The sequence below is a fragment of the Toxorhynchites rutilus genome, chromosome 2, assembly GCF_029784135.1.
Source record: "Toxorhynchites rutilus septentrionalis strain SRP chromosome 2, ASM2978413v1, whole genome shotgun sequence".
In the NCBI taxonomy this organism is placed as follows: Eukaryota; Metazoa; Arthropoda; class Insecta; order Diptera; family Culicidae; genus Toxorhynchites; species Toxorhynchites rutilus.
The window spans coordinates 270,089,894-270,103,339 of NC_073745.1; the positions used below are offsets into that span (position 1 = coordinate 270,089,894).

At 38.1% G+C, this 13,446-nt stretch overlaps 1 protein-coding gene across 1 annotated transcript in view; it reads left to right on the forward strand.

Annotated features, from left to right (window-relative positions):
- Positions 1 to 13,446, forward strand: part of LOC129770295 (high affinity cAMP-specific and IBMX-insensitive 3',5'-cyclic phosphodiesterase 8) — a 495,796-nt gene that overhangs the window by 124,985 nt on the left and 357,365 nt on the right. Inside the window, exon 4 of the mRNA XM_055773030.1 lies at positions 10,470 to 10,560. Coding sequence (XP_055629005.1) covers positions 10,470 to 10,560 — 91 coding nt within the window. The remainder of the gene's footprint in view (positions 1 to 10,469; positions 10,561 to 13,446) is intronic.

Here is a 13,446-nt window from a genome sequence, read left to right on the forward strand (position 1 = left end):
ACTATTATCCGTTTCATTACTACAGGGTGGGCCATTTAAAGTGGAAGGATTTGTTTTTGCAATAGCAAAGTAAAGAAGTGGAATTTAAAATTATTTTTTTTGAAATTCATTTATTTTGGTCCAAGGAGATTCGTTTTAACTACTTTTTGATTATGATATCTCGTAAATGATCGCCTCTGGCCTTAACCGCAAAATGTGCCCTTTTTTCGGCATTTTCCATCACTTTGCCCAATGTTTCGGCCGATATGGCAGCAATTTCTTGTCGGATATTGTCTTTCAGCGCAGCCAGGGTCCTTGGTTTACCAGTGTATACCTTGGATTTTAAATATCCCCATAAAAAAAAATCAGGAGGCGTCAAATCAGGTGATCTCGGTGGCCAGTCATAATCGCCGTTTTTCGATATTAATCTTCCGGGAAACATTTCGCGCAATAATTTGGTCGTGGCAGCCGCTGTATGGGTTAAGTTGTTGAGCCATTTGAATTTTATACGGAAACATTTTCAAATCAACACAAATTATGCGTCGGAGAGTGGTTCGAGCGATGCCTAACTCTTGCGAACGATGGCGACCTGATGTCGATGGAGTCTCTGCAACACTGGCTCGAACGGCATCAATATTCTCGTCGAAACGTCTTGGTCGTTGTCTGGACAGATGACTGGCATTACCAACACTACCAGACGATATAAATTTGGCATATAATCGACGTATAGTGTTGTCTCCAGGCGATGTTTTAACTTTATTTTTATTTTTCCACGCACGTTTAGTTAACACAATTGAGAAGTTATTTTGAATGTACAGCTGAACAATTTCAGCGCATTGTTTAGGTGTGTATTGTTCCATGGTTAAAATTGTACTGAAATGACGCTTCCAACGCGGTATGACATTTGTTAATCTGACATCTCTGTCAAAAGTTATGGGGTTGCCAGATGCTTCCACTTTAAATGGCCCACCCTGTAATTGACACAAATTTCACTTCAATTTTTTCAGATCTTTTCCTCTACTTAAAACTAATCATGTTTTTCTACGAAAATTAACTTGGGCATAAGAAAGATTTATAAATACTGCTGGGTGATAGCATCAATCAAAAAAAAAAAATTTTTTTGCTTCGATATAACGTAACGAGAAGAAAAAAGTTGCCTTATATCAAGGTATAACTGTATTTCAATTTTTGATGAAAATTTTGTTTGATAATATCTCTCGATACGCTAAAGTAAGATGGACTTTCAGTTTAGTTTTTCAAATTTTAATCTTGAAGCTATTGATAATGGCATGCAAAAAAAAAAATAAACAGTACGTTTTTCACCTTGGATCCTATGGTGAACCACATAGTGGTTCAAAAAAAGGAAATATTTCTTATTTGGAACCCTATACAATATTTTCCATAGAGATGGTGATTTGGTTTGGGGGCACTTTTTACTTCCTTACCCAGCAGGCCCTTTCATTAGAATTTAATTACAGTTTGATACATCTGGCCGTAAATTGGTTAATAACATATGTCGCAGGCAGTGTTGCCACACGTAGAGATTTATCTGGAAAAGTACAGATTTTTTCGTTATTTTTGTGCAGATTCTGTACGATACAGGCTGAAGATTTTCGTCAAAAAGTACAGATTGGTATAGATTTATTTCGCGTGTAGAATTTCTTATATTTAAACAAAGCAACATTAAGGTGCATGACGACTTTCACGCCGCAGTATCGCTATGTACTGTTGATCGTAAAAGCATTTACAATGCAATAATTGATCAGATTCATAAGGACGAAATTCGTTGTGTTAGAGGCGTTTACTATCGTAGAGAATATACAAAATCTGGAGAATGAATTCCGTACCCTAAAGGTAAAATTACCCCGTAAGGAAATCAAAGTTTCAGAAAACAAGCCTGTGGAGCACCGGGGCGCCCTCCACAGTATTTTCCGTCCTTACTGCATTAAGCGGGTCACTGATGTAGCTGACCTTCTCTACCGCGCAACTCGTGGGACTCACATGAACAATCCTAACAAGCTTTTCGGGTTCCGGCAGCCTCTCCCTGAATAATGGAGACGAACAAAATGCTGGACAGAATAAAGTTTATTCAGGTGAACCTTCATCACGCCAATGGAGCAAGCAGCGTCCTATGCAGAAGGTTCATTCACGAAACTTTGGATGTGGCTCTTATTCAAGAGCCTTGGTTCTATAATTCTAGGATTCGAGGAATCTCTACACAAAAATGTAAGCTTCTCTATGACAGCACACAAACTGCACCAAGAGCAGCAATTCTTATACGGGATAACATTAGGTATGTACCGATCACAGAATTTATCAACCGTGAGATCGTGGCAATACAATTGGAGGTTCAAACGACCCGAGGGAAAACCGTTATCATCGTCGCTTCGGCATATTTCCCAGGAGACAACGTTGAAGTTCCTCCATTTGGAGTTGCTATGCTGATACAACATTGTAAATTAAATAACAAACAATTCATCATAGGATGTGACACCAACGCCCACCATACGGTCTGGATCAGTAGCGACATCAATGTTAGAGGTGAATGTTTGCTTGAATATTTAATGTCAAATTATATTCACATTTGTAATCAAGGAAACAACCCAATATTTGTTAACTCTATTAGACGAAAAGTTCTTGATCTAACACTCTGCAGTTCAAAACTATCAGATAAGATAAAAAATTGGCATGTGTCAAATGAAGAATCTCTATCTGATCATAAACATATAATGTTTAATTATAATTCTGGTGATCTTTTGATCGAACAATTCAGAGATTCGAGAAAAACAAATTGGGATAGTTATCATTCCAAACTTCAGGAGAAAATTTTGATATCAGTGGAAAGTATTTCTTCCACTGAACAGCTTGAAATAGTTTCATCAGAATTTGAAACCAATATTAAATCTACCTTCGAAGAAAACCGTCCACTGAAGCAAAAAACTTCAAGTAAGGATGCATCTTGGTGGAACAAAAAACTTGGAAGGCTTAGAAAATTGTCTAGAAAACTTTTCAAATTACCTCTGATTGGACAGATTACAAAAACTGTCTAACAGAATATAATAAAGAAAACCGTAAATCTAAAAGAAGGGATTGGAAGTTCACCTGTGAACAGGTAGAAAGTTTACCTGTTGTAGCAAGACTTCATAAAGCCCTTTCTAAGGATCATACCAACGGACTTGGTAGTCTGAAAAAAAGGAAATGGTCATTATACAACCGATTCCCAGGAAACACTTAGCACACACTTCCCAGGCTCAATCCAATTGATTTCTGGACACGCACAGATCTTCAACACTGCTCAATCTTGTCTAATCAGAGACGAGAATAGAGCTAATGAATTGGCTAGGGCGGTTTTCACGAAGTCAATGGTTGAATGGGCAGTGGATTCCTTGAAGCCCTTTAAATCTCCAGGACCAGACGGGATTAATCCGGTGCTGTTACAAAAAAGCAAGGATATCACTGTCCCTCTTCTAACGGAGATGTTTAGAGCTAGTATGGTACTAAGCTACATTCGTAGTAAATGGCGAGAAGTCCGGGTTATATTTATTCCCAAGGCTGGCAAACGTGACAGGACGACTCCCTAAGCGTATAGACCAATTAGTCTAACATCTGTCATCTTAAAAATGATGGAAAAGGTCATTGATCTCCATATCAAATCATCATATTTGAACAGGAGACCATTGGGCAAATTTCAATTTGCCTACCAAGCAAATAAATCAACTGAAACAGCGCTTCACACGTTAATTTCAAAAATAGAGAAGTCTTTTGATGCCAAAGAAATCTCACTTACAGCTTTTCTTGATATTGAGGGAGCATTTAACAATGCATCCTACAACTCTATAAATAAAGCTATGAAAAAATGTAGTTTTGACATGTGCATCTCCAACTGGATGCATGCCATGCTAACCAACCGACTAATAACAGCTAAATTAGGAGGATCTACTCTAACAACGAAACCAACTAGAGGTTGCCCTCAAGGAGGAGTTCTGTCTACTCTGTTGTGGTCCCTTGTTGTTGACGATCTTCTTAATAACCCAGCTAATTTAGGATACGAAGTCATTGGTTTTGCTGATGACATAATCATCTTAGTGAGGGGTAAATGTGAGTATACTTTACTATTTTGTTCCACCTGGGACCCATTTACTATTTTGTCATTTACCATTAGGTCACTTTTCTCTTTACTATTGAAAACACTTCTCTTTTCTTTTTCGAAAAACACTTCCGTTTATTTAAGTAGAAAAAAGACTTAGCCCTTTAATAGTTAAAACTCCACGCGACCGTTCGCGCGAAGTGTGTCTCTAGAACTAACTTAATATTAAACATGAAAGTCTTAAGCTAACCTTTTTTCCAATAATTGTGTAGAGTTCTTTAATTTGTTGGGAGGAGCCAAGGCGTAGAGAAATAGCCAATCAATCGAATGCAGTGTTCGATGTGATTGGGGTCAAGAATAAAAAATGCTTACTGCGCGTAAGCGCGCATATCGCATAATGCATATCGATTTCATGGGAAATCGTAAAGTGTTACGATTTTGTAAACTGTCGCATATTTCATCGGAACAGAACTAGGTCTGTTTTGGTTTTGAGTTTATCGCCATCAACTGCGCGCGATATGATGTAAGAATGCATTCATACCGCTAGCGCATGTGGCTAGTTTTTATGGGTGATGGATATTTGTGGGAGAAAAGTAATTAACGAAGTTATGCAGTTATGCTTGTGGGAATGGTAAACATTGAAGTGCTTGCGCATGAGTCATTTGTTAGAAAACAATTAACTGCTCATGGGAATGAGTTGACAATGGAATTTGGTATGGGATTTAGAATGGGTTTTGAAATGGATTAGGAATCGGATTTGAATTCATGCTACAATACTATTTCCAATAGAATGCAAACAGCCCCTAACTACACATTCAAATGGTGCAACTTGGAAGGACTTAGTGTTAATCCTTCAAAAACAGTCATAATTCCATTTACCAGAAAAAGAAAGTATAAGATTCCACCTCTTAGATTGGGAGGTGTACAATTGGAGCTTTCAAAACGAACCACATATTTAGGTGTCATGCTTGACCAAAAACTAAATTGAAACGACCAACTGGAGTATGCAATATCTAAAGCCCAGACTACTCTCTGGAGTTGTAGTAGTACAGGGTTTTCCAATTCGGGCTTCCGAAAGTATACAGCCCTGCGCTGACAATCATTTGACATAGCTGTCAACCAAAGCGTCATATCGTTAGTTGAATGTCTGCCATTTTACAATATGGATCGTTTTAGCATCGCACAACGTGTTAATTTTGTTGAATTATACTTTAAAAATGATGAAAAACCGGCAAATGTTTTTCGAGCATTACGGACGGATTTTGGTCGTCATGGACGGCCTACAGAGCACACAATCGCTAATGTAGTGCGTAAATTCGAACTAACTGGATCCGTAGCGGATATTGTGAAACCTGTGCATCATCGTAATGTGCGTCCGGCCGAAAATATTGCTGCTGTTGCTGCCAGTGTGGAGGATGACCCGAATGTTTCGATTCCACGGCGTGCTCAGCAATTGGGCTTGTCAAACACATCATTGTGGCGAATTTTGCATTTGGACTTGCACCTACATCCATATAAAGTCCAACTGGTACAAAAATTAGAGCGTGGTGACCATGGAATGCGTCGGGCATACGTCGATTGGGTGAACGAACAACAGCAGTAAAATGCTGAATTATCGCATCAAATTTTCTTCAGCGATGAGGCACATTTCGAGCTCGGTGGCTATGTGAACACCCAAAATTTCCGTATATGGGGCTCAGAAAATCCACACGTGATTGTTGAGAGGCCATTGCATCCGCCAAAAGTCACTGTTTGGTGCGCATTATGGTCTGGTGGACTCATCGGGCCGTATTTCTTTGAAAATGAGGAAGGCGAGACGGTAACTGTGAATGGTGAGCGCTATGGCCGCTATTTTTTTTCCACAAATTGAAGATATGGATACGGATGACATGTGGTTTCAGCAGGACGGCGCCACGTGTCACATAACACGACCGAACATGGCCATATTGCGAACGAAATTTGAGGGACGCATAATTTCGCGTTTTGGTGATGCCAATTGGCCGTCCAGATCATGTGATTTGAACCCGCTAGACTTTTTTTTGTTGGGTTATGCGAAAGACCGTGTCCATGCCAACTCTCCGCAAACTCTTGAACATTTGAAAGACAACATTCGTGAAGTTATGACCGAGATACCGCCCCATATGTGCCGAAAAGTCATCGAAAATTACCTGTTCCGGATCAAGGTGTGCGAGGAAGCCCTAGGTGGACATTTGAATGATGTTGTATTTCACACATAATGGCATAAACCAAACTTTAATTTGAAATACAAGTTTCATCGAAATTCGAATTCTAAGTGTGTTTTATTTCAATTTACTTTCGGAATTTAAAGTTGGAAAACCCTGTATATTCGGGAAAAAGTGGGGACTAAAACCGAGAATGATTCACTGGATTTACTCGGCAATTGTGAGACCCAGACTAACATATGCTTCGCTAGTGTGGTGGCCTAAAACTACACAAATATCAGCTCAGAAAAAGCTCGATAAACTACAACGTCTGGTATGCTTATCAATAACTGGAGCAATGCCTAGCGCACCTTCCAAAGCCATTGATGCTCTTTTATACCTTCTACCCTTGCACCAATATGTGCAACTTGAAGCGGAAAAAAGTGCTCTTAGGCTGAAACGTATAAAACATTTTCTAGAAGGAGATCTCACAGGGCATTTACAAATCCTGAAAGATTTTCAACTGAACACTATAGTAACTTCAGTGTTCCCTTCAAAGTGATTGAATTCAATCGCAACGAATGGGAAGAAGGTGGTCCCAAAACTCGTCCAGGATCACTCTTGTTTTATACCGATGGATCTATAATCGGTAAATCTACGGGAGCTGGTATTACTGGACCAGGAATCAACATGTCAATTCCAATGGGACAGTTGCCTACAGTTTTTCAAGCAGAAATACAAGCTATTCTAACATGTACAAATATTTGTTTGACCAGAAAATACAGGTATGCCAATATCTGTATCTTCTCAGATAGCCAAGCAGCTCTTAATGCAGTAAAAGTAATGTCAGTCAAAGCTAGTTTGGGAATGTATTTTATCCTTAAAACAACTAGCTGCTACTAACGAAGTTAACCTATAATGGGTGCCTGGTCACTGCGGTATAGAAGGTAATGGAAAAGCCGATCTCTTAGCAAGATTAGGATCCTCAACTAAATTCGTCGGGTCTGAGCCATTTTGTGTATTATCTATATCATGCATGAAATCGGAGCTCAAAACCTGGGAAATATCAATGATTGAAGCCAACTGGAGGGCTCTATCAACGCCAAGACAATCCAAATTATTCATTACACCTTGTAACAGAATAACACGCAACGTACTCAGCTTGAATAAGGCAGATTTGAGTACATTAACCGGTCTATTGACCGGACACTGTCCAAGCAGGTATCACCTTAAAAAAATCGGAAAACTGGCAGATGATAACTGTCGTTTCTGAAATTTCGAAGCTGAGACTTCGGAACATTTACTGTGTCAATGCAGTACACTAATTCAGCGAAGAAGTGAATTCTTGGAAAGGGCATTCTTATGCCTAACGAGATTTGGTCTGCTAAACCAAAACAGGTAAGGTACTTCATAAAGGAAGTCATACCTTCGTGGGGGGATATGCAAAGTCCTGATGCGACTATCACTTATTCCCTGAGTGATGGAACGAACTGACGCTGCATACCGTTCTGAATCATATTTCGGATAACATCATATTTCTGACACTTTGTTCTAATGTCTTGAAATTCTAATGCACTGACGATATAACTATTAAATTAATATCACAATTGCTTCTTTAGAGCAATCCCTTGGTTTCACTATCATTTTATATGAGAACTACATTTGAATCATAACATAATCGGCAAAAATCTGACAACACTACTCATTATCGTTTGTGTTTGACGTTTGCTTCGCGTGTGCACGTAGAATTTACCCGTTCATAAATATTTAAATTTCTCCCGTGTTTCATCAGTTCTCATCCTCGTTAATAGTTTACTGTGATTGCTCGGTAAGTGTTTCGCAGTTGACTATAAAATATAATCAAGTGTAATGTAATTTTCGTCCAAAAAATTACAAAATAAAGTATTCGAAATTTGAATTAAATCTGTCCGAAATTTGATTTAGTGTCCGAAGTTTGATTCTTATTCGCTTCATCTGAAAAGCATTGTATTCGATGATTTAGGTACCAAAGCTTAAAAGCATATTGAACTAATTTATCGAAAATATCAACCAAACAATACCTGTGCATAAAGCATAGATCTGTTTTCTGCATCATATGCCTTAAGCGTCCGAAATATGATTCAGAACGGTACATAGCAAACTGGAGTGCACTACAATAGATCAAACTAATGGTCGCAGTGGTACAATGCTCCTACAGAAGAAGAAAAAAACAAGCAGGATTGGTGGACGGAATTTTGATGACTAAAAAGAATTGATGGTTCGCTCGTTCGATTTTCGACGCTTCGATGGTTATTTGTAACGCTCTCACTACACCTCACTCGTCGGCATTTTTTTCTGAATATAACCAGAACAAAAATAAGCTTCGAAACCGGCTCAGCAACGATAAGATGAACGCTATTTTGAGATAAAAAGATTTGATTAAACATAGTGGCTACGTATAAGCGTCATCAAACACACGTATGACTTATAAATGTAAATTTAGTATTTGTAACTCATAAGTGAGTATTTTTTTCATTCTAATAAAAAATATTTTTTTCTAAAACGAATATTTTCGATGGTACAGATTTTTTGAAAAAAAAGTACAGATGAGAAAGATTTTTAACCCCTCTGGTACCGATGAAAATGTGGCAACACTGGTCGCAGTTTTCAAAATATAGAGATCTTTGTTATAATTTTTTTCTCCTTCATCACCCTCGTTTGTTTGTGATTTTGTGACATTCATAGTTGCATTGAACCTATTTCGTATCTCCAACATAATAGAAACTGAATTTAGAGTTCAAAAGGTACCAGTATCTGGTCCTTAATACTCCATTCATAGTTTTTTTTTGTCTTCTCAAGGTTTTACTCGGAGAATCCGATTAAACAAAAATAGTCATCATCGGATGTCAAAAATGATCGAGCAGTGGAAAATTGATTAAATCCTTTCCCACCTTGAAACACGGAAATGCTGAGGATGGATATTTTGACGCCAAAGTATAATTTCGGTGAAAAGGTTTGAGTTCATCTTTTTTAATTGGATTAGAAATCTAGATTTTACGATGTATCCAGAAGTTTTTTAATTTCATAGATTTAATAGAGTAAAGAGAAATCAAAGTCGTAGTCCTGCTCCTAGAGGCGAATGAACTGAAAAGTTTAAACCCTCTTAAAACCAAAAAAGAAGAAGAAGAAGTAGTCCTACTCCAAAAAATAGAGAGTCGCAGCACGGCCTGCGACTGTGGGATATATTTTCCAAGATTATCAAAATCAACATACCGTTTTGTCTCATATTCCGAACAGTCTCAAATTCTGAACACTTCATTTTTAAATATAAATTTACTAAACTTTATAAATGTTATAAATAATTGAATACTAAATATAAACACAGACATTCTTTGAGGTATAGGCTTCATCATTTACAGACATCAATACAGCCTATAATTTATAATATTAGACATTTGCGAAAAAGTGACAGTCAAAACCAATGATAAAATGTTTGCATTAGCAAATTCCGTAAAAAAAACAATTATCGTTCATTAGAGATGAACCAGCCTTTGGCTGAAAATCTCTTTAATAAAGAAAAAAAAGCATCGTTCATTGTTCAGTTTTTGTTTTTGTTTCAACTAATTTGATTGCCGTTTTCATGTTGAGTGCTATTAAATATAAGAACCTACAATAACTGGTGGAAGAAATGATATTTTATGCAGAAATCTTCATTAAAATTAATATTGAAGTAGTGTTCGGAATATGAATCAAAATTCTACGCATGATTCAAATTCCGAACACTTCATTTTCAAATGTAAATTTACTGAACTTCAATGTTATAAATAATTGAATAATCAAAACCCTGAAATTCTTTGGCTTTTAGCCTTCATTTTAACATCATTTATAGGTATTGATACCGATATAGCGCCCTTGGTCCAGAAACCATGTAAAATATGAAAAACAAAATCAATAATTACAAAAGCAAAATCCAATTTTTTTGCGAGTATAACATTTTTCCAAAGAAGACTAGCTAATTGACTTCAATTTATATATCGAACATATGAATCGGTCCAGTAGTTGAAGAGATATGATTTAAAAAAAGCATTTTTGCTGTTCGGGATTTGAGACAAAAGCGCTCGGAAAATGAGTCAGTGACAAAAATGGTGTTCGGAATTTGAGACAAAACGGTACATTCTTTTCTTGTCCTCATAACACGAAAGTGTTAAAAATGTGAATGCAAAAAATATAATAATTGTATCTCGTTTTCCATTTCGTTCCAGGAGTGTATTAAGAAAGATTCAATCGTGTCAATTTCTGGCCTAGGCCACGTATCCGTCGTCTCCAATCTCCTACGCAGACCAACCGTCGGAAGTAAGTACTGTAAAACAAGCAAATAATAGTATAATGTAGGTACTACAAGCACATTACAAGTTCATTCCATTCGGTACACGATAGCGGAATGCAATTACTGCGAGCTTCGCATTCCGCGGCGAATTGGGAGAACACTTTCCGTTCGCTATCGTTATTCGCCTGCAGTTATGTAATATTCAAGTGATGATAGCAATAGCAACGCGCTGTGAAACACTGATAGATCCCACGCGATTCGGTCGAATTTGAATGGGGCTTCCACATTGCACTGCGATATGTATAATTTGAAATTCCTCTTTGAACGCGATACAACGCTTTGGTGGGGAATGTTGCACGATGTTCACCCCCTAGCAAAAACGCGGCTAGTAATTAATAGTGACGCTGTCGCTAATGAGACGATTCCAAACATAAATGCATACCTTTTCCACAGGGTCCGGTTTGTGGGACAGGACCAAAGAAGTTCACTTGTGTGTCCCCAGAACGACATGTGTGCCCCCATGTGTATTTGCTGCAGCCTTTGGTAGTTGCAACACTAACCAAGTGCTGTTCAGGAGGACCCGAACAGCACGCGTGTCATTTTCGAACATGATTTGGCTGTGAACGTTAATTGTAATTTATGTGAAAATGTTCAGTTTATCGCGGTAATTATTTATTGAGAAATATCTTTGCACGCTCATGGAATCTGGAGCGGTTGGCTGCTCGGTTCTACGCCACTCACGATGGTTTTCGAGTGGAAATGACACAAGTTATAAGATTGTAAACGATTTTGGAAATGTATAACCGCTTGAATTTTTAAAAAGACAGCTGTGCAATACTTATATCACGAAAAACTGTTCAATTATTATCTGCAACATTTTTTTTAAGTATTGTAAGAAAATATAATGTAAACAATATTCTCTGCTATTTTATTCTTTAACTCTCGTTGACTATGAAGTTGACTATGAAAGGTTGATGCTTTGTACGATAGCCATTCTTGAGCAGGTTTTTGCCTGTCATAGTTGCATTTTTTCCTGTTATCACAGTTTCCTTTTTCAAATCAGCAATTCGATGTGTAATACTTTTTAATTCTTAGAAGTTTCACACAATTTAAATGGTATATGCAACTTTTCAACGACCACTTGTTCAAATTTCTAGAATAAGACATTAAGGAGGAATTGGCAAAAACACACGATTCTATCTCGGCTCTCTCAATTTTGTTCCAAATTTTCTTCACATGATGTTGACTATCTAAAATATAACATTTCATTCTCACATAAATGATTTCTGTTTTGGCATTTTTATAAGGGTTTTTATGATTATGATTGAACAAACCATGGTCTTTGATAAAATTAAACAAAAAACTAAAATTTGGAATACACAGCAGAAAAAAACACGTAAACTCTAATTTTACAATAAAAAAACACTTGCTTTCAATCTACCTTGCTCTCTCTTATATTTCTTTTCTGTTATTTTAAATATTATTTTATCACCCAAGGATCATCAATTTCACCCAAAATCAAATATTGTGAAACATAGTCGCCCAGTATTAATTTTATCAAAAGGAAATTTTTTCATTCTTTTAAATCAATATCATCTGACTTATCTATAATATTTACTATGATAAAGTGCTCTATGTTTCAGGCTGTCAAGGGATCGGTTGCCTGGAAAATGGACTCATATCAGATTTGATTTGGAAAAATGAAATACGATTATTCAGCAAACCGTGATAATTTATCGATGCTGTGCTGGTTGCATCACGGAAAAAACGCTGTAGAAATTTAATTTTTAGGAATTATGTCTTCAGCTTTCGCTTATAATTAGATAAGAGTGTATATATCACGTTGGCCATGCTTCACTGTCAATTTTTCGTAAATTTGGAAAAATGTCGTCGAACGAAAAAGAGCGTCGTGAATTAATCCTGTGCACTCATTTCGAGAATCCGGAGTTGTCACATCGGGACATCGGTAAGATGCTGGGAATCGTCCAATCCACGGTCAGCAGAGTACTAAAACGATACTTCGAGAACCTAACCATCGACCGGAAGGTGAAGAACGGCAAAAATGGATGCTCCGTCAGTGAAAAAGATCACAAGCGCGTAGTTAAGCAGTTTAGACGTGATCTGAGGAGTTCGGTCCGGGATGTCGCCAATAAGCTGAATTTGTCAAGTTCATTCGTCCTAACTCACAAGCTCCTAACCGCGACGAAAGGCAAAACATGGTGGGGAAGACGCGAGACCGGAAGCTGTACACCGAAATGCTGACGAAGCCGCATTGCCTGGTAATGGACGACGAAACCTACGTCAAAGCGGACTTTCGTCAGCTGCCGGACCTGTTGTTCTTCTCCGCAGAGGACAAATTCAGCGTTCCGGAGGAGATTCGCAAGCAGAATCTATCCAAGTTCGCCAAAAAGTACATGGTGTGGCAAGTGATCTGCTCTTGCGGAAAGCGGAGCGCCCCCTTCGTGATGACCGGCACGGTAAACGGGCAGGTTTACCTTAAGGAGTGCCTACAGAAGCGCTTACTACCACTATTGAAGCAGCACGAGGGTCCGACCATCTTCTGGCCGGATCTCGCTTCGTGCCACTATTCAAAGAACGTGTTGGAGCGGTACGAAGCCAACGGGGTCACCTTCGTGCCAAAGGAAATGAACCCGCCCAACGCGCCGGAGCTTCGCCCAATAGAGAAATATTGGGCGATTATGAAGCAGGCCCTCCGGAAGAACCCAAAAGTTGTCAAACCGGAGGCGGACTTCAAGAGAAAATGGATTTCTGTTCAAAAAAAACTACAACCTGACGTTGTACAGAACCTTATGGACGGGGTAAAGAGGAAGGTGCGAGCATACGGGCTTGGGCTCGAAGTATGAATAAAAAGAAAATGCCAAAAGTTTTTTAATAGTTTTTATTTTACTGTC